Source organism: Palaemon carinicauda, chromosome 1 (assembly GCF_036898095.1).
Source record: "Palaemon carinicauda isolate YSFRI2023 chromosome 1, ASM3689809v2, whole genome shotgun sequence".
NCBI classification, from domain to species: Eukaryota; Metazoa; Arthropoda; class Malacostraca; order Decapoda; family Palaemonidae; genus Palaemon; species Palaemon carinicauda.
In genome coordinates this window covers 66,883,046-66,905,533 of record NC_090725.1, presented here as the reverse complement: position 1 = coordinate 66,905,533, position 22,488 = coordinate 66,883,046, and the positions used below count along the sequence as shown (strand labels likewise).

At 43.5% G+C, this 22,488-nt stretch overlaps 2 protein-coding genes across 3 annotated transcripts in view; both read left to right on the top strand.

Annotated features, from left to right (window-relative positions):
• The window catches only part of LOC137648648 (mucin-2-like), a 30,547-nt gene extending 24,998 nt beyond the window's left edge, over positions 1-5,549 (top strand). Inside the window, exons 2-3 of the mRNA XM_068381654.1 lie at positions 1-1,726; positions 1,799-5,549. The exon at positions 1-1,726 is cut by the window's left edge and continues 1,280 nt beyond it. Coding sequence (XP_068237755.1) covers positions 1-1,726; positions 1,799-4,622 — 4,550 coding nt within the window. The 3' untranslated portion in view covers positions 4,623-5,549. The remainder of the gene's footprint in view (positions 1,727-1,798) is intronic.
• Ufd1 (ubiquitin fusion-degradation 1-like) overlaps positions 1-22,488 on the top strand; it is a 216,512-nt gene that overhangs the window by 166,774 nt on the left and 27,250 nt on the right. Inside the window, exons 2-4 of one of the 2 annotated variants that reach the window (XM_068381641.1) lie at positions 10,397-10,457; positions 21,812-21,932; positions 22,084-22,238. In XM_068381641.1, the coding sequence (XP_068237742.1) occupies positions 10,455-10,457; positions 21,812-21,932; positions 22,084-22,238 (279 nt within the window). In that variant the 5' untranslated portion in view covers positions 10,397-10,454. The remainder of the gene's footprint in view (positions 1-10,396; positions 10,458-21,811; positions 21,933-22,083; positions 22,239-22,488) is intronic. The other variant, XM_068381631.1, reaches the window with a different exon arrangement.

Genomic DNA, 22,488 nt, shown 5'->3' with positions numbered 1-22,488 from the left:
TTCCTCAAGGAAAGTCCGAATCTCAAGGAAATGAAAATGAAGCACTTCCAACAACATTCCTTACTCCAGACTCACGTAATCCTCCTCCAGGCTTTATTAAATTTGATCTTCCATCTACCGTAAGCAAATTATCAAAAGACATTCCTGTAGTGGTTCCAAATTCACAAGTAGAACCAAATGTTATATTCAATGGCCCAAGATTTTCTCCCACACCCGGTTCTATCCGTCCAGATGCTTCTCTTAATTTCCAGGCCCAAAATGTACGAACAGGGAAAAATATAGTTTCAAGTGGCCAAAATTCTCAGAGTATCCCAAAAGAGGAACCAAAACCTACAATACCCCCCAAGTTTCCATCTCCTTCAGATCAAGCAGATACCAAACCAAATCCTCTTTCAGTAAATCATAATGCTTTGCGCCCAATTCCACAGAGACCAGCTCCACATCCTCAGAACAGTTTTCAATCTCAATTCTTTCCACCACGCCAACCTTCCAATTTTCCCCAGCAGTCTTTGCCAAACTTGAATCAGCCACATCCCTTTGCACAGAGACCTGGCCAACCTCCTTTTTCAGTATTCCCTGGACAACCTGCAGTTCAACCTGGACAACATTTATCTCATTCAACTCAGTTATTCCCTAGGCCAGGTCAGCAATTTGTACAGCATAACCCTAGTACCCCAAGGCCAGGTCAGCAATTTGTACAGCATAACCCTAGTACCCCAAGGCCAGGTCAGCAATTTGTACAGCATAACCCTAGTACCCCAAGGCCAGGTCAGCAATTTGTACAGCATAACCCTAGTACCCCAAGGCCAGAAAGTAATTTTGTCCAGCAAAATCAGGCATTCTCAAACCATGGTATCCCAAGACCACTCCCACTTTTTTCACAAACTGGTCAACCTATCAATCAGCAATTCTTGAATTCTGGCCAACCCTCTTTTAATCAGGGACAACCTGTCTTGCAACCTGGTCAGGGCTTCCCAAGAATAATTCAGCATTTCCAACATCCAAATCAGCCACTCCCACACCATTCCCAGAGGCCTTTCAATAATAATCCAAATCAAAGTATCTTTAGGTCCCCCAATGCTCCAGTGAGGTCAGATTTCCCATCTATAAATTCACATTCCGGTAACCAACCAGAAAATTCTAACCATGTATCAACTTCAGAAGTTCCTCAGCCAACTACTCCTGTGCCATCTCCGTCATCATCACAACCAACCATTCCACCATTTGTGAATACCCCTCAGCCTATCCCCAAGTCAGTGGTACAGAATACACCTCGCCCTCAGTTGATCACTCCATTTACTCAAAAGCAGTTTCCTTCAAGTTCTCCAAACCCCACAGGTTTCTTCCAGTCTTCACCCAGACCATTCCCTACAACTGAATCTCCAGTATTTCCTCAGAGGCCCACTTCCTTTTCAACACCAATATCTTCCAGCCGTAATCCATCCACTATTACACCAGTTCCTGTATCACTAAATACTGATCCTGCCATTAGGGGAGGTTTTCCTTCAACTGAAAGGCCAGTTTCTTTCACAACACCAGCTCCTTTCACAACCCCAGAGCCTGTTTCTTTTACAACTTCAAGAATAGGCCCATTCACAACCCCAAAGCCAATTTCTACTGGAGAGTCAAGACCAACTTCATTCACAACCCCAAACCCAGTTCCATTCACAACCCCAAGACCAGCACCAATTGTAACTCAAAGACCAAGTGATTTCTCAACTCCTAGGCTCGCTCCTATCACAACTCCAAGCTCAGCATTTTTCACAACTCCACGACCATCCTTTTTCACAACTCCAAGGCCAGCCTTTTTCACAACTCCAAGGCCAATTTTGACTTCTTCACAGCCAGCCTTTTCCTCACTAAACCCTCAACCAGTAACTTTCTCGCCACTTCCATTATTTGAAATTAGCTCACCTACAAACCCATTCCAACAGTCATTTGGCCTTGAAAATACTGAGTTAGAAGCTTTGTCCCCACTACCTCATGAACATCAGAACATTGATTTTTCAGAGGCTGAAGAACCTCGAATTCCCTTTATTCAAGATCATGAAATTCAGAGTGGACAACCTCAGAATCCAATAGAACCACAAAGTACACCAGTTGAAGGAAGTGTAACTGTACGAATACCATCTTTCCAAAGACCCCAAACAACAACACTTACACGATTCCCAGGGCCTCAATCACCACGAATACCTGCTTTCCAAAGACCTTCGGCTTCAAAAGTTGATGATCATGAAAATTCCAAAGAAATTCAAGAGCCTGGAAGAAGGCAACGATTACCTTTATTCCCTAGATTCCAGAAAGCAAGAGTAACTACAATTTTGCCAGAAGAAGAAGATCAGACTTTACAACCAGAAATATTTACAACTGAATTTATACCAACAACTACACCATCCACATTGTCTACATCCTCCCAGCCTACAACAGTCAAAGTTACCACTTTCAAGCCCAAGTTTAACTTTAATCTTGGAAACAGGCGACCATTCTTTAGAAGGAAACAGAGGCCAACAGAAGATGATGATAAAAAGGATAAGGAAGGTGGAAACAAAAAGCCAGAACCAGTTACCCTATTCCCGCCATTCTCAGTAGCAAGAACTCTTAACCCTCAGCGGGATGAAAAGAATGACGCTGGTAGCCTTGTAGCCAATGAACCTGGGGTAACTGTTCCTCCAACAGGAACTTTCGGTAGGCGAATTAGACCTCGTACTAAATCACCCACAGTTCGCTCTAATGATGAGTCAGATGTAGAATCACCAAGAACTAGTGGAATAAGGGCTCGAGGACCAGTTGGCAATAAAGCGAGAGAACTGCCTGATTGGCTAAAAGCTCGAAGACGAGTCCAAGGTAGATTCCGTGGGACTTCTACTACAACTGAAAGTATTAGAGTTGTTGACTCAGTCTTAGAAGATGATATTCCCTTAGATGCTATAGAAAACAATGAATTTAGTGGGGCAGAGTCAACATTAGTTGTATTTAGCAGACCTTTAGAAAATGTAGTGTCAGAGGCTGTTATTGATGAAGAAACTGAGAAAGAGTTAATTGAGGAGGGTGAAGTTAGATATGAGGAAAAAGAGCATTTTAGTTCAGATAATGAGCAGGTTGATGAGGTCATCACTGATTATTCAGATGGAAATTCCAGTATTCAGCATGAATTTAGTGCAAGTCCAGAGGATAATGTTACCAGTGTAGAGGCAGGAGTGTCAACAGAACCACAAGATGCTGCTGATTCTTATGAAGACTACACGTACGAGAGTACAGAACCAGTACCAGAACCAGAGCCTGAATCATCAAACAAGTATGTAGTCGATTATAACACTTACGAGGACGACACAGAGGACACACCAGAGACGTATAACACCCATGACCAGCCCCGTAGGCAGCCCCCTTCTTTCCCCAACCCTCAGCCTACCCAAGAAACAGTTATACATACCTTTGCACACTCACATCCACTTATTATCCCAAAAAATCCCTCCTTAGAGAATTCTGAAATAAATCCTTTAGAAACTTCTATAGATCACACTGTAGATGAAGTAGAGGACGCCACAGAAAGGTATGTAGGGAATGAGAGTAGTGACGAGAATGAGCTTCTAGTGCTTCCCTTAGACAAAGAGACAGATGAACTAGATTTTGATAATGAAGTTAATGTTGAAAATGAATATGATTCTGTAACAAAAAGAACAAGTTTTAGTAATGAAAATAATAGTTCTGAGATTTACAATGAAACTCATCAATTAGGAGGGGAGGGGGAGGAAGGTGCTGATGGGGAAATGGATGGGGAGTCTCAGGATCATAGGGAGGATTCCTACCAGGAGTACAATACAGAATCTCCTGAGATTTTAACACTATTCCCTAATGACTACTTCACTGCTCTTTCCCCAGGCCAGATGCAGGAGTACGACTACTATGAATATGATTCCTACGAAGATGAGGGCAGCACAGAAGGCGACGATCAGAGTTTTGGAGGAAGCAGTGCACAGGTGGTCTTCGCAGTGCCAGTTACCGAGTATTCTCCCGAGGATACAACTTTTATACAAGAAAACTTTGAAAATATGGAAGAAAACGAAAAGACAAGTGAATCTGAGGTTGCTGTTTCAGCCACTGAAGTAGAATATCCAATGACAACTGAAACATTCGAATTAGGAATGGAAGGAACTGATATTACTACTGAATATCCTTCGTTGTTTGAAGACGAGCCTGTTACTGAATTCCTAATGGAAGATGGTGAAGTTACTCCTTATTATAATATAGCAACAGAAATTCCAGAAGAGGAAGTACCTGTGTCTACACTAGATTACTCTGATTCTTTTGAAGCCACGACGACCATCACAGCTGATTCTACAACAAGAACAGTTCCCCCTGCCACATCCATTCCAGTACTTCGTGCAAACACTTCATCAACAACAACAGCAAGACCTGCTTCCATACGTCCATTATATGCTCGCCTCCAGAGCATTGGGAAGAAAGAAGCAGAAGTTGCCATAAAGAAACTCAGTAGACATCCTAAAATTCTTGGCCAGTCTACTGTAACAGAGATTCGTTCATCTGAACCAATCATCTGTTTCCGAGATAACCAGTGTGTCAGAGCTCGCGGACAAAGAAGGCGTCGCAACTTCAAGCCATGAAATCCATCCTTGATTCTTTATTTATGACTTGGTTGCATTTGTTCTACTAAATAAGTTTATTATGCTCATATTTGGAATTTCCCAAACTACCTCCTTAAGCTATATTTTTTTCTGGTAAGCGTTGCCATTCACTTTAAAAACACCAGTTCTAATTATTGTTACCTAATAGCGCAACATATTAAGAAGCCAAAATATATAGTACTCATGCAGTACATGCAGTATATATGCAAGTAGGTATAATATATATATTTTCTCATGAAACATACCGTGTAAATATGGCATTCCATAATTGGTACATGCTTTATATACAGCATATCTTTAAATTTTCTCTATGCGTTGTAAATAGAGGAATGTGAAGTACAGGTATAAATAGGGGACTTGGGTGTGTATTTTAAAATTCCCCAGTCTATTTCTTATCCTTGTTATATATATTTTTATGGTAAAAGATGAGTTAGGTGAAGTATGCCTCAGCATACTGTATAAAACATACAAAATCATTATGTAAATTATTGGTAGTATGACATATCAGACTTACATATTTGATGTTAGCAAGTCTGTCATTTATCTAAATTTTAAGCTAAGATTGTTTGATTGATATTAGGCCTTGTTGCTCAACGCATTATAATTAATAGTGATCTTATGAAACTCCCGTTAAAACAGCTACATTGTTGAATAATGGCTGAATCCTGTAAGTTTTGTATGTGTACTTACAGTATTTTGAAAGGGCTACCCAACATTGAAGTGTCCTTGACCAGTACATATTCTGTACATTTATGTAATTTATTTAACCCCGCTGTATGGCACAGCAGGTCTGTTGTCATTTAAGGGAGGCTCAATCTAGACAGAATAGTAGTCACTCTGTTAAGGATCCACTAATATTGTTATTTAAGCTGTATATTGTATTTTAAGAAATAAAGATTTTTGATACACTGTCATTTTCATATTCCCATACAAAACGGCATTTTCCATACAAAGTAAAGCTATGGCATGAAAATTTGATGTAGTTCCTGTAACACTTGGAGTATTGTAGTTAATCCACAGGATTTTTCCCAGTAACTTTTTATGTCATTTCAGTCCATTATGTTCGAGACCTTTTTTTGTATCCTTTAATGTCTTACTGTGTTCTTTTGCTGCTGTTGTCTTGGTACTAAGATAGGACTAAAGCAAATATAGAATATTTAACAGAAACCGACTTAGATACCATCAGGGTAGTGCTCTGAATTAAATGCATTTGGTGTAATTATAGCAACCCAAAAGAGGGACATTAAAAAGTAAATAATTTACAAGGGTTTGTAGGCAGTTGCCCTTCGGTCCATTGCTACTCTCAATTTTTAGTCTACATTATTCTCATCCCCTTCTCGCTTCTTTCTTCTTGCTATCTAACCTTTTTTTCAAGCCTTAGGAGAAATACATTTTTCTATTTTGCTCTTTGGATGATGAATGGCCCAGGCCACACTGCTGGGTCTTGAAGCCGGAATGATAAATCGTAAGTAGCTGGTGTTGTCAGTGTGCCTCAATTGGTGCACTGCAGGTATTCCTGTTCCTGATCCTACTTCCTTCATCCATCTTGCTCTCCAGTCTTTACTTTTTATATATTTCATACTTGAACTTAGCCGGTTATTCCTGGTTTCATATGGGTGTTAGACCAAAATTCATCAATACAATTCAGCCTCTTAATTATACTTTGTTATGTACAACAGTATGGTTTCCCCCGAGCTACACTATTATGCTGAATTGCCTTCCCGGTTCAAATACTGGGTATATCCCATAAGGACCCTAATTCTTAAATTCTCATGTCAAAACACTTTAGGGTGTCGGCCTGTAACCTATTATTCACAAAATTTATAAACAAATTTGTTGACTCCTTAAAAATTGTATCAAATTGAATTTATAGAACTACATGTTAACCGATGTTACCAAATTTAGCACAAAGTTATGTTTTTAGCATAATCTGGCCTCATATTGACTGTCTAGCATGATTTCTAGCATAATCTTGCCATGCCTGGAATAAAGTTTAAGCATTTACCTTACTTTCTAGCTCAGTTTTCATTACTTCATAATTTCTCCCATAATCAATATGACCACGTAGGCATGTATCGTGCCAAGTTGCCAACGATCATAGAACGAATCATGTAAGTTCAGTCTTTTCCAACCCGTCCAATTCTTTTGGCAAAAAAATCTAAGTAGGTTTGCTAAAGGTAATCATCTGTTCCCTAGTTCGTAAATTTGCTTTCATAAAGGCCTTGGTGCATGTGATGCTCTTCTTACAATCCCCATTGTGGTGCAGAAATTTCTTGATTGTGGTCGGAAAGTTCGTATGATCGGCCTTGATTTCCTGCAGCCTTTGAGGGGTAATCGCGAGGCCCCTGTTTTAAGTCTCAAACAGTTGGGAGTGGGTGGGTATTCTCCTAGCATTATTATTGAATTATTAAGTAATATGTTACAAATAGTTGTTGTCGACGGGCACCACAGTGAGTGAATATTGGTTTACATGGATATACCGATATTACAGGGTATGAAGTTACAGATACTAAAAAATTTAAGTTCCTTATAGCAGAGAAATAAACTCCACATTATTAGGTAAGTCAGTATTGTATAGGGTGGAGGAAAGTAGTTGTATGTTTCTTATGGCATAATAAAATAATGCCCCTCGAGTCAGAAAACAGCTACCTTGCTATTTATTTAATACAAATACATCATCATCATCATTATTATTATTATTATTATTATTATTATTATTGCTTGCTATGCTACAACCCTAGTTGTAAAAGCTGGATGCAATAGGCCCAGGGGCTCCAACAGGGAAGATAGCCCAGTGAGGAAAGGAAACAAGGAAAAATCAAATATTCTAAGAACAGTAACACAATTAAAATAGATATTTTCTATGTAAACTATAAAAACTTTAACAAAACAAGAGGAAGAGAAATTAGATAGAAAAGTGTGCCCGAGTGTACCCTCAATCAAGAGAACTCTAACTCAATATACCCAATACTAGAGAATAATGGTTTGATTTTGGAGTGTCCTTCTAGAAGAGCTGCTAAACACTGCTAAAAAAAATCTCCTCTACCCGTACCAAGAGGAAAGTAGCCGCTCAACAATTATAGTGCAGTAGTTAACCCCTTGGGTGAAGAAGAAATGTTAGGTATGCTCAGTCTTGTCAGGTGTATGGGGACAGAGGAGAATCTATAAAGAATAGGTCAGACTATTCGGTGTTATGTAGGCAGGGGGAAAGTGAACCGTAACCAGAACCAGAAAGATCCAATGTAGTACTGCCTGGCCTGCCAAAGGACTCTCTTTTGTTATCATGTTTAGGTAATAATGAGGTAGCATAATTTTAGCATAATTGAATATTGCATTTAGGACATTTTGGGTAGAGTTAGTTTAGCATATTTTCACACGTCTAACATATTTTCGTCCTAACAATTTGGTAACACTGACGTTAAATGTAAAGCAGACCACGCAACAATGCAATATGATTTTTCATAGCCATCGCCATTTGATATTTTCTTTCATTGTTGTCGAAGTTAATAAATGATAAACGGGCAAAAAATTTTGAATTAGATTTTCTGTTCAAACCGTAGGCTATAACTTTGCGCTGTAGACTACGTCTGTAGCAGGATCCAGACCAGTTGGAGACATTTTGTTCAATTGTCGTAAAGTCTGGCAAAATCTATCAACCTGTTTATATATGGATATTTCTTAATGGATGAAGTGTATGCTATGGTTCATAGCCGTTTTCGAGTGACATCTATGTTATGATGTAGGCTATTGTTTTAAATGGACCTACTGTTTTATGCATAATCAGTAGAAATCCAGTCATTTAGAAGGCTTGCCTTCTAGATACAAGTTTAGCTTGAGTAAGTTGATCCATCTATTTATATCCCCCATTTATTTCCATCCTTCATTTTGTATTGCTTTACAATTGTTTCAGGTCCAGGTTCCTCGTTGCTCAACCCCCATCACTGTGTGGAATGTGGATGGAAAGCTCTGCAATTTACAGAAAGTTCACTGTCCTCGGTTAGGCTACCTCCTACACAGACATCACCACGTGTATACTTTTATTTCTAACTTTTATTTTAGCAGACAACTTTGGTTGGCGATTTTAATTTCTGCAAGTCTGTTTTACAGCTTCTAAATTTTCTCAACTCTGTTGTATCGCCTGCCTCTCTGTGCAACTCGCAAAGCCTATCATTTTCATTCATAATTCTATGTTTTTCTTTAAAGCCTAGTGTTAACATTGCCTGTGTAATCTTTTTTGCCATTACCATGTACGAATCCCACTTTGGTCATTTCGACTTTTTTTTTCCTTCTAATTTCTTTTGATTTCATTTGCCACATCACACTTGATTCCTTTCTTGAGTTCTTGCATTCTGTATTTTCTTACTTCTTCGATTTCTATATCATATTTTCTTTTTACATATTTCTAAGACATTTTCTCCTTAATTAAGCATTTTTCATCGGATGCAATGGTGTAATGAAATCACCCTTTTTATATTCTATTCTATTCTCAACTATCCATATTTTTATTTCCGCTATTAATCCCCAATGTTTAGGTGCAACTATTAATCAAACTTTCATTCATTCTTCCTTCATTACACACCACGTCGCAATATTTGCATACATCGTAGTTGCCAATAATGCTACAGTTATATTTATTCTCACCGGCAATCACGCAAAATTTTGTTGTTTTATTCATAGCTAACTTCTTGCAACATATATTTTAATTTTGCTTCCCTATTGCTTATGCCATTCTCCTAAATATTTAGAGTCTTTTAATACTTCTATCCTTCCATTTCTAACCGTCCCGTTAATATTTCTAGCTCCCTTTTTATGTCTCATTACTAACTTCGCTCGCCTCTGCTAAAAGTAAATTGCTTTAGGACTTCTAACTGCGACAGTTGCTTATGGCTTTTTCTACGCATTAGAAATATTATATTGTCTACTTATAACAGGGATTCTATTATTATTATTATTATTATTATTATTATTATTATTATTATTATTATTATTATTATTATTATTATTATTATTATTATTATTAATATTAGCCAAGCTACAACCCTAGTTGGAAAAGCAAGATGCTATAAGCCCAAGGGTTCCAATAGGTAAAATAGCCCGGTGAGGAAAGGAAATAAATAAATGATGAGGATAAGTTAACAATAAATCATTCTAAAAACAGTAACAACGTCAAAACAGATACGACATACATAAACTATTAACACCGTCAAAATAGATATGTCATTTATAAACTATAGAAAGACTCATGTCAGCCTGGTCAACATAAAAACATGTTTCTAATCAGGGTTGTTGTATTCACACTACTTTGTATGTAACAATTGATCATAATTTTGGTACAAGGATGAGTTGCGTAAAATCAACATTGTAAACGACAAGCACATTGTTTACATTCTTTGCTTATTGAGACGTGGATTTCAAATTGGTATTGCTTCTCATTATACTGCTTTAAGTTACCCCCCTCAAAAAAAAAAAAAAAAACTGTTCAAATCATTGTAAAAAGAGTTATATATTCCTATGGGAAATCTTTTTAGGCCTACGAGTTATATAGAATATTTAATTTCATAAATATTTCTAGTTTTGTTCCCTCCAAGTCATAAACGTATAGTAAGTTTATATTCTAAATTCTGTTTTGATTATATATATATATATATATATATATATATATATATATATATATATATATATATATATTTGTAAATACATAAAAAATGTTACGCTTTCGAAGAAACATAAATAGTATGTTTTCTACCTTTCAGAATTTGTAAACATCAACAATCTTCAATAGTCATTGTGATCAAGAAAAACGTCGACGCCATGGTAATGTACCAGTGACTAATTTAAGAACTTTATGTCTTTTCCTATTAGAAGTGCTTACTAGAATGTCTTGTTCTGACTTTTTTTTTTAAATAAACCATGTTGATTTGAAGCTAGACCTGAGCCATTGGGAACATTGGCTTTGACTGAGACTTTGGATTGGACTGAAACTTTGGTTTTGACTTAAACTTTGGTTTTGACTGAAACTTTGGTTTTTACTGAAACTTTGGTTTTTACTGAAACATTGCCTTTGACTGAAACTTTGGTAAAGTGGACACCGTTTTCTCAGCACAAAATTAGAAATATTTAAAAATCTTGATACGTCTCCAAGTAACGATGTACAAGTTTAATAAATGCCAGATAATTTACAGAATGGTGCCTGCACATCCATAATTTTCCGGTTATATAGTAGTTTATTGCATTAAACATTTCGAACAGAAAATATATGTTTTCCTCTATTGAATAACGTGATTTAACTAGTTTTCACCTTCATTTCAACCCAACAACAACAACCAGTTCCGCTACTTGAAGTTAGTCCAACTGGTTGTTCTGTTTGTTACCGTTGGAATGAAGGTCAAATTCAGTTAAATCACATTAATTGCTGCAGGAAAACATGTATTTTCTGTTTGAAATGATACCCTGTAGACTTGTAAAACTTTACCAATTTTCTTATATATATCCAATTATTTTGGTGTATGTATGATAGCAGCCACCTGCTAACTTAGAATACAGCAATGTAAGGGGGGCGGTAGCCCACCCCTCATTAGGTAAATAGGTAAGGACACAGCTTGAAGGTTAGGTTTGGGGGAAAGGAGGTTAGTTGATGTGCATTTTTAATCGACAAGGTAGGAACTGGCCGCTGATATACAAAGGCTCCCCAAGTATTTTCAGGCATATTTCCATAAGTGTTGTACAGTTTTGGAGTTGAGTACATGTATGATGACGACCGCTATTATTGTCATTACTAGCCCAGTGAGGAATGGAGACAAGGAGAAATAAAATATTTCAAGAACAGTAACATTAAGATAAATTTTTCCTATGTAAACTATAAAAACTTTACCAAACCAAGAGGATGAGAAATAACATAGAATAGTGGGGGCCTTTGTAGGGTGACGGCCAGGTCCGTTTTCAACCATAGAAAATGGGAATATTATAAAGTGGGGTGGACTGTGGCCACCGTTCTAAAATCGAGTTCGTAGAAAACGGGAATATCCTGAACTGTGGCCGTCGTTCTAAAAACGAATTTGGCGGGAGAAGATAACTTAAAAAACCCACCAAACCTATGCTAAAAGCCGTATCCTTACCCAGGCCCCGGACCCCCCCCCCCCTTACACAACAGTTTCCTTGCCTACGAGTACGACGGGAGAAGCTAACTTAAAAAACCCACCTAACCTATGCTAAAAGCCGTGTCCTTACCCAGGGGGCTACGCCCCCCCCGGACACCCCCCCCCCTTACACAACAATATAATTAACTACATAGTTAAATACTGAAATCCATGTGTACTTACATGATTAATATTCGTAATCGCTGAATTCCGAATCTTCGGGAGGCGCGCTGACGATCTTCTTTCTGACTTTCGATGGGCGGGATGGACCGGGAGATATGGATGGTCCTGGAGAAGTGTGTGTAGCGGCCGTTGTTGATGGGGTTTGGCAAGTTTTGAGAAGGTAAACACGATTGATTAATTTCAAGAATGCCTTCAGTTTACACTCTGATCCCTCTAGATATCACTTGCGAACACAGTAATTTGAAAAATAACTGTCATACATGTGTTTCTGTGTGCCGAAAGCAGGTATGACAGTCCTTTTCAAAACGTGCCACTGTGATTCTATAGAGTTAGTGTGTACACTGCGATCGTCCGGGCTCACAAAGTGAATGCTATGATTAACTGTGCGATGCTGAAAAAACAAATTTTTTATATTATAAGCCTTCCAACATTCCGAAATAATAGTAGTTTCGGGATGGACGAATTCTAATAATACAGGAATCAACGTCTCAGCCGAACGATCCTCGACAACCTGGAAAAACGTCTCTCGTGTTTGCCGATCAATCCCTCCAAACACCCAAGCACCTTTGACCGTACTACCCCGGTTATACTTCTGTTTGCCAAACTTGCTCTCATCTATCTCCACCACGTGACCAGGACCGCCAATCTTCTTACTGTCGATCAAAAGAATATCTGAACACACGTCCCGGCAAAAGTTGTACCAATCCACGAGAGTATGAGAGGCAAACTTTTTATACGTCTGGCGAATGGTGTATTGGGGAAATTTGAAAACAAAACCACAGATGAGGATAAAAATATCCTGGCACGACAACTGTGATTTTTCAAAAAAACTGTCTCGTTTCAAACTAATCTTTTTCCGGCACTTGTGATAATTACACCGCCAAAAGTACGTGTTTTCACCGTTTCTTGATTTGCCGTCGTACTTCTTAGTGACTTCGCCGATATTGCAACTAGAACACACACCGGAAAAATCACCTAACAGGCCTTTGAAATACAAATAATCACTGAAATTGTTAGTGGCCATGAAACTGAACACTTGAAAAAAAGTAGGGTCGTTAATTTGGTCGAACTTAATTATATCTTCAGAAACACGAGATGTAGCACCGGACGACATGGTGTCTGCACTAGAAAGAACGAGCGTGCTTCGTGTGAGGTATGGTATGATCGAGATTTTTGAATTCTTGAATTCTGATTGGGCAAAAAAATGCCCGTAGGCTAATCCGCAGGTCAAGTGGGGTCTCATTGGGTCGTTTCAAAAGTACCGCGGCCGTGATTAGTTCGGTAATTCGTCACTACAGCGGTGCTATCGCTATCGTAACGCCAACTACAGCTAGTTTTTTTAACTACGGGAGCGAGAAGATTCGTGGCCGGAGTAAGAACTCGAGCCACATATAAATTTTCAGGTAATTTAGGGTTTTCGGCAAAAAACATAAAAGTGTACGTTTAAGCACATATTTAAGATCCGTAGACCATTTCCAAACGATCTTATTCTATACAAGATAACAGTGGGAGCGATAATGAACAAAATATGGCCGGGTGGCCGTAGCGCTACAAACTACCCGAATAGTGTGCCTGAGTGTACCCTCAAGGAAGAGAGCTCTAACCCAAGAGAGCGGAAGACCATCGATCAGAGTCTAAAGAGTCTCTTCTACCATTACCAAAAGGAAAGTGGCCACTGAACCATTTCAGTGCATTAGTTAACCCCTTGCGTAAAAAAGAATTGTTTGGTAATCCCAGTGTTGTCAGGTGTATGAGAACAGAGGGGAATATGTAAAGAATAGGCTAGACTATTCGGTGTATGTATAGGCAAAGGGAAATATCTCAATATCTCTCTAGCGGTAATATCTCAACCGGTGATTGGTGCCCTTACCAACCTACTACCTACTTATATAGGTAAGTAGATAAGGACACAGCTTGTAGGTTAGGTTAGGTTGGAAAGTTTACGTTAGGTGGTGTTCTTATGTAGAGGTCTTGCAGAAAAATATCTTACGAATGATTAAAAAATGTGAATAAAATTCCCTTTGTCATTGCACCAGGGAGGAACTGGCCGCTGATATACAAAGGCCCTGAATGTAATTTGTTGGGACAGGTAAACTTTCTTATTAAATGTCAAGTCACTTTTATTTATGGGGAAGTTGTTGTTTATCTTGGTCTGAAATATGATAAAATGAGGCAAGTTACCTTTCCGGGAGGGAAGCCTGTTGGGAAGTAAACACAGGGTTGAGACTTAGTCTTAGGTTAAGTTAAGGATATGGCTGTCTAAGGTTAGGTTAGGTGGGAATCTTGTGTTTGTTTCCCATTTAGTGTGTAACATTTTGAAATGTTACACACGGTTTATCCTAACGAACTACAAAGGCTCTCTATTTCCATTAAAAAAAAGATTAAAACATCTCAAAGCACATGAATATACATCAGAAAAACAATATTTGTTCCAACACGGAGTACTTACCTCGAACTACTTTCTTAGGAGTATCTGGGATTCTCCTCCCAACCGACCAGAATTTTGTGTAGTTTCCTCTATCTCCGTTTTCTATAGTGGGTCCCTCTGTGGCGGATGAATACGCGCTCTGAGGCGACCCGGGTCAGTGAGCGCGCGTGGCCAGGTCTCAGTCATCAGTAAGTTTCTGGTCGTGACGTGATTAACATCTCGCCGCTCTCTCTCATTCCGTGCGACCCTTTGTGGCCCCATGTGTTCAACCTTCACCTTATATTCCTTTATCCACCTCTTTCACCTGTGTCCCTGTGTTGCTTGGTGCTTTAGTGTTCGATTATGGAGCATCCTCATCGTTGCCCCGGGCCTATGACCGGTAAATCTTTTGGTGCGTTCCTCTCTAAGCCGGAAGTTGATCCCCACACCTTGTGTTCTTCGTGTAGGGCAGTGTGTGTACCCCCTCAGCCACGTGTCCGGAGTGCGAGTCTTGGCCCGAGATCCAGTGGGCTCTCTACGGGACCAAGAAAAAGAAGGCATCCAAGAGATCACCCAAGAAGGCGAGCATCTCCTCGCCCTTAGTGTCGCCCGATGCCCCGTCGGAGAAGAGTTCCCTGCTGCCTTCCCCTACCCAGAGTAGAGGACGAGGTAAGTCCGTTGTGGGGAAGCGGCCCATTGCCCTTCCCCAGGAGTCTGATATTCCTGATGTGGGGGATGTTGTGTCTGTACAGGCGTGGGGGGCCCTGATCGGGGGGCCGGGAGTGTGTTCGGGAGACAAAGTTCTGGTGCCTACAGGACCTGTCTCGTCCGAAGATCCGATGTGGGGGAAGTCTGCTCCGGCCCCTTCCCCTGCTTCGTGGTTATGCGTTTCAGATGCTTCAGCGACCGAGGGAGAAGCGGACAAGGAAGCAGGCTCGTCGAATTCAGACTCCATCGCTTGGACGGCCCCTAGGACGCCCTTCAGGTCTCCGATGAGATTAGAAGAGGAGTTTGGCAGCTGGTTCGCCCCCAAGAAGGCTGCACGGTCTTTCCCAGCGTTGTCGTCGACGCTCCCGCCCGTCTTTTTGCAGCCTCCATCGCCAGTGGAACGACACGAGGATCCCCCAGCAGCATCGGATGTATCAGAAGACTCAGCGGGCTCGTCTTCCTCCCCGTCATCGTTTACCTCAGATTCAGTGGACTCATCCTCCTCGGAAGATGCGGGCCCAAGGGACTCGAGGAAGAAGCGGGAGAGGTCCCGTAGGAAGCGGTCCCGCTCGTGCTCTGCCCATTCCAGGAAACGTGCCAGGACCTCCAGAAGGAAGCACAAGAAGGGCCCTTCATCAAGAGATGAGTTGGTACGAGTGACAATCTCACGGAGCGAACTTCTCAAGGTAGCCTCCGCCGGGTGGCTCCCTAGAGTCTTGATCACCCTCACAACACGGCCGTCGCCCAAAGTCGGCTCACCAAGTGGCCTTCTCCAAGCATAAGTCCGCGAAGGTACCGGCTCCATACACCCAGCGGAAAGAGCCGCTCCTTCGTCCCGGCAGCGTGGCCCCGGCTCCCGGTCCCTCGGCGGCTCTTCCCGAGCGACAGGGCCAGCCGGTAGATCTTGGGAGATCCACCGCTCCGCGGGAGGGGGTTGACCAATGACGGCTACTGTACTCCCGTCCCAGCGGACCCGCCCAGTGGTTCGACGTGAGAGGAAGGGTCTGGCTTCCCCCGCGGCGACATCCGTGACCGACGAGGCGCCCCATGCGGATGACCAGGTAGTGGAAGGCCTCATAGAAGGAGGAGAGTGCTCTTTAGACGACGTCTCCTCCTACCGGAAAGTCTTGGCCCTCATCAGGCGACACCACAGGCTGGACGATCCTAAACCATCGGCGGAGCAGGCCTGGCTCTCCGGGCTGAGCAGGTTAGTGGACAACCCGGTCCAGCAAAAACTGTCCCTAACCCTCCCTCTGGCACCGGACGTGAAGCTTGGAATGGACCACATTGGTAAATTCATAGCAAGCCAAGCGAATACCCCCAGGAGCCAAGGTTCCTCCAAACTGCTGCCGGGACTTAGAACGCAGAAACGCTTTTACGTCCCGGATGGTCGCCGAGAAGGTCCCCGTGCAATCGAGACAGCAATTGCCACCCTAAATCAAGGAGCGGCAGAAGACAGGGCATCCTCGGCTCTAGTGTGTTTCTCACCAGCGGAAGCCTCCATGATGGAGGATATGGCCCAAGACCTGGTGAACGTCACTTCTTGGTTGGACTGGTGGGCCTGCACCCTGGTGGGGTTCCAGTCCTCGCATGACCTCTCCGTACCGGAGAACCAGTCCTTGTTGCGGGAACTGATCAGCTCGGGGGGGGGGGGGGGGGGGGGGGGGGAGGAAGGTGTTGAAATTCCTCACGTTTCTATCCCTCTCGCAAACAGCCAACTGGGTCCTACGGAAAAGGGACACCGTCCTGAACAAGTTGCTCCATAGGTTACCTGAGCGGGAGGCGAGATCGCTGAGGAACTCGCCGGTGTGGGGCGATTCCGTTTTCCCCCTGAAGGCGGTCGAAGAGGTAATGGAGAGGGTCAGGAAGCTCAAAGAAGCAGGGGAGCCCAGGCCCCCACCTGCAAGACGTCCGGCTCATAGGAGGTCCGTACCAGACGGCCCCCACTCCTCCCATTCATCGCCAGTCCAGCCTAGGAGAGATTCCCCGTCGATGTCTTGGCACCAAGCCTCGCAGCCCTTCCGTAGGGGAGTTTCGACTCCGCAAGCCTCCTTTAGGTTCTCCTATCCCAACTCTAGGAGAGGACGTTCCAGCTGCGCCTCTAGGAGAAGATAGGCAGAGAGGCCCCCTACTCCTGCCGAAGCCTCAGGTAGGGGGATGCCTCAAACACTCTTGGCAAGCTTGGCGGGACTGCAGAGCGGATCCGTGGACCGTAGCAGTACTGAAGGATGGGTACAGGCTACCCTTCCTAGCGGACCCGCCCCCTCTAATTCCGGACCAACAGGCGGAGTGGTTGGCGCCCAAGGACCCCTTGAGAAGAGCAGCATTGCAGGAGGAAGTGTCGGCCATGTTCGCCACCAAAGGGGCATTAGAACCAGTCAAGAACCCCACCCCGGGGTTCTACAGCAGACTCTTCCTGGTGGAGGAAGCGACAGGGGGTTGGAGGCAGGTCATAGACCTGTCGGCCCTCAACAAGTTTGTGTGCAAGACCGACTTCAAGATGGACACCCCGAAGTCGGTAATGGCAGCCTTGAGGGAGGGGGACTTCATGATGTCCTTGGACCTCAAGGATGCCTACTTTCAGATCCCTGTCCACCCCTCCAGCAGGAAGTTTCTAAGGGTGAAGTGGGGTACCCAAGCTTTGCAGTTCAGGACTCTCTGCTTCGGGCTGTCGACAGCCCCTCAGATCTTCACGAGTCTTCACAACAGTCTCGGTCTGGGAGCACGAACAGGGCATCCGCCTAATTCGTTACCTGAACGACTGGTTGTTACTTTCAGCCTCAGAGGGAGTACTGAGGGAGCAAGGCGCGAAGCTTCTACGGTTCTGCAGGGACTTGGGCATCACCATCAACCTGGAAAAGTCGCAGCTGACGCCCTCCACCAGGAGGACCTACCTGGGGATGGTTCTAGACACCCAGTTGGTGAGGGCCTTCCCCTCCTCAGAGAGGTTGGACAATCTAGATCGGATAGTTCGCCCCTTCCTAGCGGACCTGCCGAGGAGAGCCAAAGACTGGTAGAGGTTGGTGGGTCACCTCGTGTCATTGGAGAAGTTAGTCCCCCGGGGGAGACTCAAGCTGAGAGTGGTGCAATGGAACCTAAAGGAGCTCGGGACCCCAGGGGAGTCCCCGCACAAAATAGTCCCAGTGTCCACGGAGACAAAGGAGATCCTGAAGTGGTGGCACGACAGGACGAACACCCTCAAGGGAATGCCCTTCGCGATTGATCCCCCGGAGATGCTGTTGTTCACGGACGCATCGGAGGAGGGGTGGGGAGCCCATCTTCTCGACGAGTTGGCGAAGAGGAAGTGGTCCCCAAAGGAGAAGAGCCGCCACATAAACGTGCTAGAACTGATGGCCGTTCAAAGGGCATGCCTAGAATTCGCCCATCTACTCCGAGGAAACACCGTGGCTCTGATGTGCGACAACGCCACGGTGGTGGCCTACGTGAAAAAGCAAGGAGGACTGAAGTCGAAGGAGCTGTGCAGTCTCACGACAGAGTTCCTGGAATGGGCCTCAGAGGAACAGGTGGAGGCCACAGCCAGGTTCATTCCAGGAAAGAGGAACGTTCTAGCCGACGGCCTCAGCAGGATGGGTCAAGTAGTAGGGTCAGAATGGTCCCTACACCCAGAAGTGGCCCAGACAGTCATCCTGAAGTGGGGTTCGCCAGTGATGGACCTCTTCGCCCCAAGACTCAACGCACAGCTCCCCGTGTTTTGTTCTCCTGTGCCAGATCCAACAGCAGCGTTTCGAGGACGCCTTTCAACATCCTTGGGACAACCTCGATGTGTATGCCTTCCTTCCCTTCGGGATGCTCAGACAAGTCCTCAACAGAGTAAGGCGAGCAAACAACCTGTGGATGACTTTGGTAGCGCCCTGGTGGCCGGAGAGAGAATGGTTCGCGGACCTAAAGAAACTGGCGCGCCTCCCACCATGGCCCCTGCCAGACAGGGAAGACCTCCTCCGTCAGCCCCACTTCCAAAGGTTTCACGAAAACCCTCGGTCCCTCTGCCTACACGCGTGGAGGTTATCGAGCGGCTCCTGAAGAGGGAAGGATACTCGTTGAATACCGCAGCAAGGATGATGGGTTACCTGAGACGGTCTTCTGTCGCAGTGTATCAAGCGAATTGGACCACTTTTACTAAATGGGCGCCTCACAGAACATCAGGCCGTTGGAGGCCTCCATTCATAGAATAGCGGACTTCCTAGTCTATCTGAGAGACGACGTAGGTATGTCTATTCCGGCCATCAAGGGAGTCCAAGCGGCCTTGAGCCAAGTCTTCCTCCTCAAAGGCATTGATCTAGGAGCTTCCAGACAAATCTCGATGCTCATCAAGAGCTTTGAGCAATCTTGTTCTCCCCGGGCCTCTAGAGTACCCAAGTGGGACGTGGCCAGAGTTCTGAAGGCTCTGTCGGAGCTGCCCTTTGAACCCCTTAAGGACATCCTAGACAAGGAGCTCACCCTCAAGACTGTCTTCCTTCTAGTCTTGGCATCAGCGAAGAGAGTAAGCGAGCTCCATGGGTTGTCTTACGAGGTCTCGCACACGAAAGTCTGGCGGGAATTAAGTTTCAAGTTCCTGCCTGACTTCGTAGCCAAGATGCAGAACCCAGCTTACTGGGACCCTAGGTTCGAGGGCTTTTCGGTGCCAGCGATTCTGCGTTCGGACAACCCGAGGCCCTTGTTACTGTGCCCAGTCAGGGCAGTTCAAAAGTACCTGGAAAGGATGGCCAGACTTCACCCTGGGATCAAGAGTCTGTTCGTCTCATCGGGATCAGTGAAGAAAGCAGTCTCCAGGAATACGGTCTCCTTCTGGTTACGGCTGATGATTATGAGGGCCTACGACAGCACTGGAGTCTCCCCTCTGGGTAAGCCGAGACCCCTTGATATTAGGGGCCTGAGTACTTCGTTGGCCTTCGAGAAGAACATGGCTGTGGGCCAAATCCTGAAGGCGGGCACTTGGTCCAGGCAGTCCACCTTTACGGCCCACTACCTGAAGGACTGCTCTAGAAAGTCTTTGGACGGCTTCACTATTGGTCCCGTCATTTCTGTGCCCCAAAAGATTTAAGGTTGTAGCCCCGGGGTAGTCGTGGGCGGTAAGTCCAAGCGACACAGGTTCCTTCTTTACCTTTCCCCCTTATTATCGCTTCCCCTCCATTCCCCTTGATCCCTTACTCTACCATGTGGGAAACGTTCAGATGGAAGCACTCATGTCCAAAGATTCTTACAAAGGTGAGTTACTTAGACACTAAATAGTTTTTTGCGTAGTTTTCCCTAAGTCTCATACAGTATATATCCACCGGGTAAGTATGTTAAAAAATTTATTTTATAATGAAAATATAATTTTTTGCTTCAAAGGGAAGGAAGATGAGGTCACCGAAGCACAAAATCACCGATCTTAAATGGGAGGAGCCGTACTGCACTGATTCTAACTCCCAGAGTTGGTTTCAGTACAAGATAAAGGAGCTTATGTTCTGGACCAAGAGATCAGTTCCCCGGAGTTTTTTTATGATAACATTGCTTAGAATCTCCCTACAATACTGCTGATGGGACTGGCTTGGAAAGGGTTCCTGCTATGGTTGGAAACAAATTCAAATGATGATATATGCTTCAAGAAAGAGACCCTTCAAGTTATTTGAAACCTAGGTTCTCCTATGTTGACCCTTCGGGGTCTCCTAATGATCACCTTTTGGACTGGCGTGATCGTGAGCCTTCAGGCTCTCGTCATGTTGATCCTGCGGGTTCTCATTACCTTAGAAGTCCTTCAGGCCTCTGTTGGGCTGGACTTTCGGGTTCATGCGACTTGGAACCTTCGGATTTCAGTTACGGTGAGCTTTCGGGATCTCGTAACATTGGTTAGGCTGAACTTTTGGGCTCTCGTACCAACAGTCACGCTGACCCTTCAGTGTTTCGTGATAGGGAAATTTGCGCTTTCCCTTTGTGCTGACCCTTCTGGGTCTCGCAACTCTGGTTACGCTGAGCCTTCAGGTTTTCGTTTCTTTAGTCACGCTGACACTTCTGTGTCTCGTGACAGGGAAACTTAGGTTCCTCGTTGCGCTGACCCTTCGGGGTCTCGCAACTCAGGTTATGCTGAGCCTTCGGGTAAACCTTTGGGGTCTTGTGGCAGGGACACTATACTAGGGAAACCCGTGTCAATGACTAAGCCAGTAGTCGGACTTACCACCCACCTAAAAGCGAGTCATCCAAATAAATAGCAGAAGTATGGGAACAAATGACAAATTCAGATATGATTTGTATTTTTTCATAACTAATACAGACCTGGAGCTATTTATATAAATTTGCCCGCCACCTCCTGTCCCCCAGTATGTCCTGCCTGCTAGTAAAAAGTGACGTGGTTCACTGAACTGTGAGTAGGTATTGGTGGCTGGGTAGCCCCGAGCACCCCCCCCCCACCTACTCACTGTAGTGGTAAGGTAGGGTTGCCACCTTGCAATGGCTGCCTTCCAAATAAGTAGCTCCAGGTGTGTATTATTTAGGGAAAAATACAAATTATCTCCGAATTTGTCATCTTTGCTGCCTCCTCCTTTCAGTTTTGCCGAAAGTAATACCCCTAATAAATAGCTAAAGGTTTGTATTGTTAGGAAAAATACAAATTATCTACAAATTTATCATATTCTTAAATTGTATTTGAGTGGTCAAAACCAACCATATAATTTTGATCTATTAAGGCATTACGGGATACTAAACTTTTCATTGCTAAGTTCATATTCTTTTTACAGTTTAGCTTCAATATGTTTGGTGAGCCTCTACAGCCTCGGCCTTTCAACACACAGTACAGATGCTATTCAGTGTCTATGTTTCCTGGAGCAGATAAACAGGCAGTGGAAAATGGGGGCAAAAGTAAGTGAAAGTTGTATAATTTGATTGGAATAAAGAAAGAATCCTTCTTATACTTTGGAAGCAATGATGGGATAGAAAATAAAAAAAATACTTTTTATATCTTGGAAGAAATGGTATTATTTATTGCTATAACATTCTTTTTCAATTTCAGTTATTATGCCCCCATCCGCGCTTGACATCCTTACGCGATTGAACATTGTTTATCCAATGCTTTTCAAACTTACAAACCGGCGAGGAAACCGTCATACTCATTGTGGTGTTTTAGAGTTTGTAGCAGATGAAGGGAAAGTTTATATTCCCTATTGGGTAAGTATGAATCTTACCTGTAGTGCACATGGCTTATATCTACAAAGTGTGAGCTTTTCATCTTATAAACATGGATACATGTTTTGAAGCAAGCTTGATTATGACAAATTTGGAAGTGATATGTATTTTTCCTAATGATACAAACCTGTAGCTATTTTTAGGGGTATTACTTACGGCGAAGCTGAAAGACGAGCCATTAGACTTTTAGCATGATAATGGGGGCCGGTGGTTAGTAGCTACCTATCTCTCT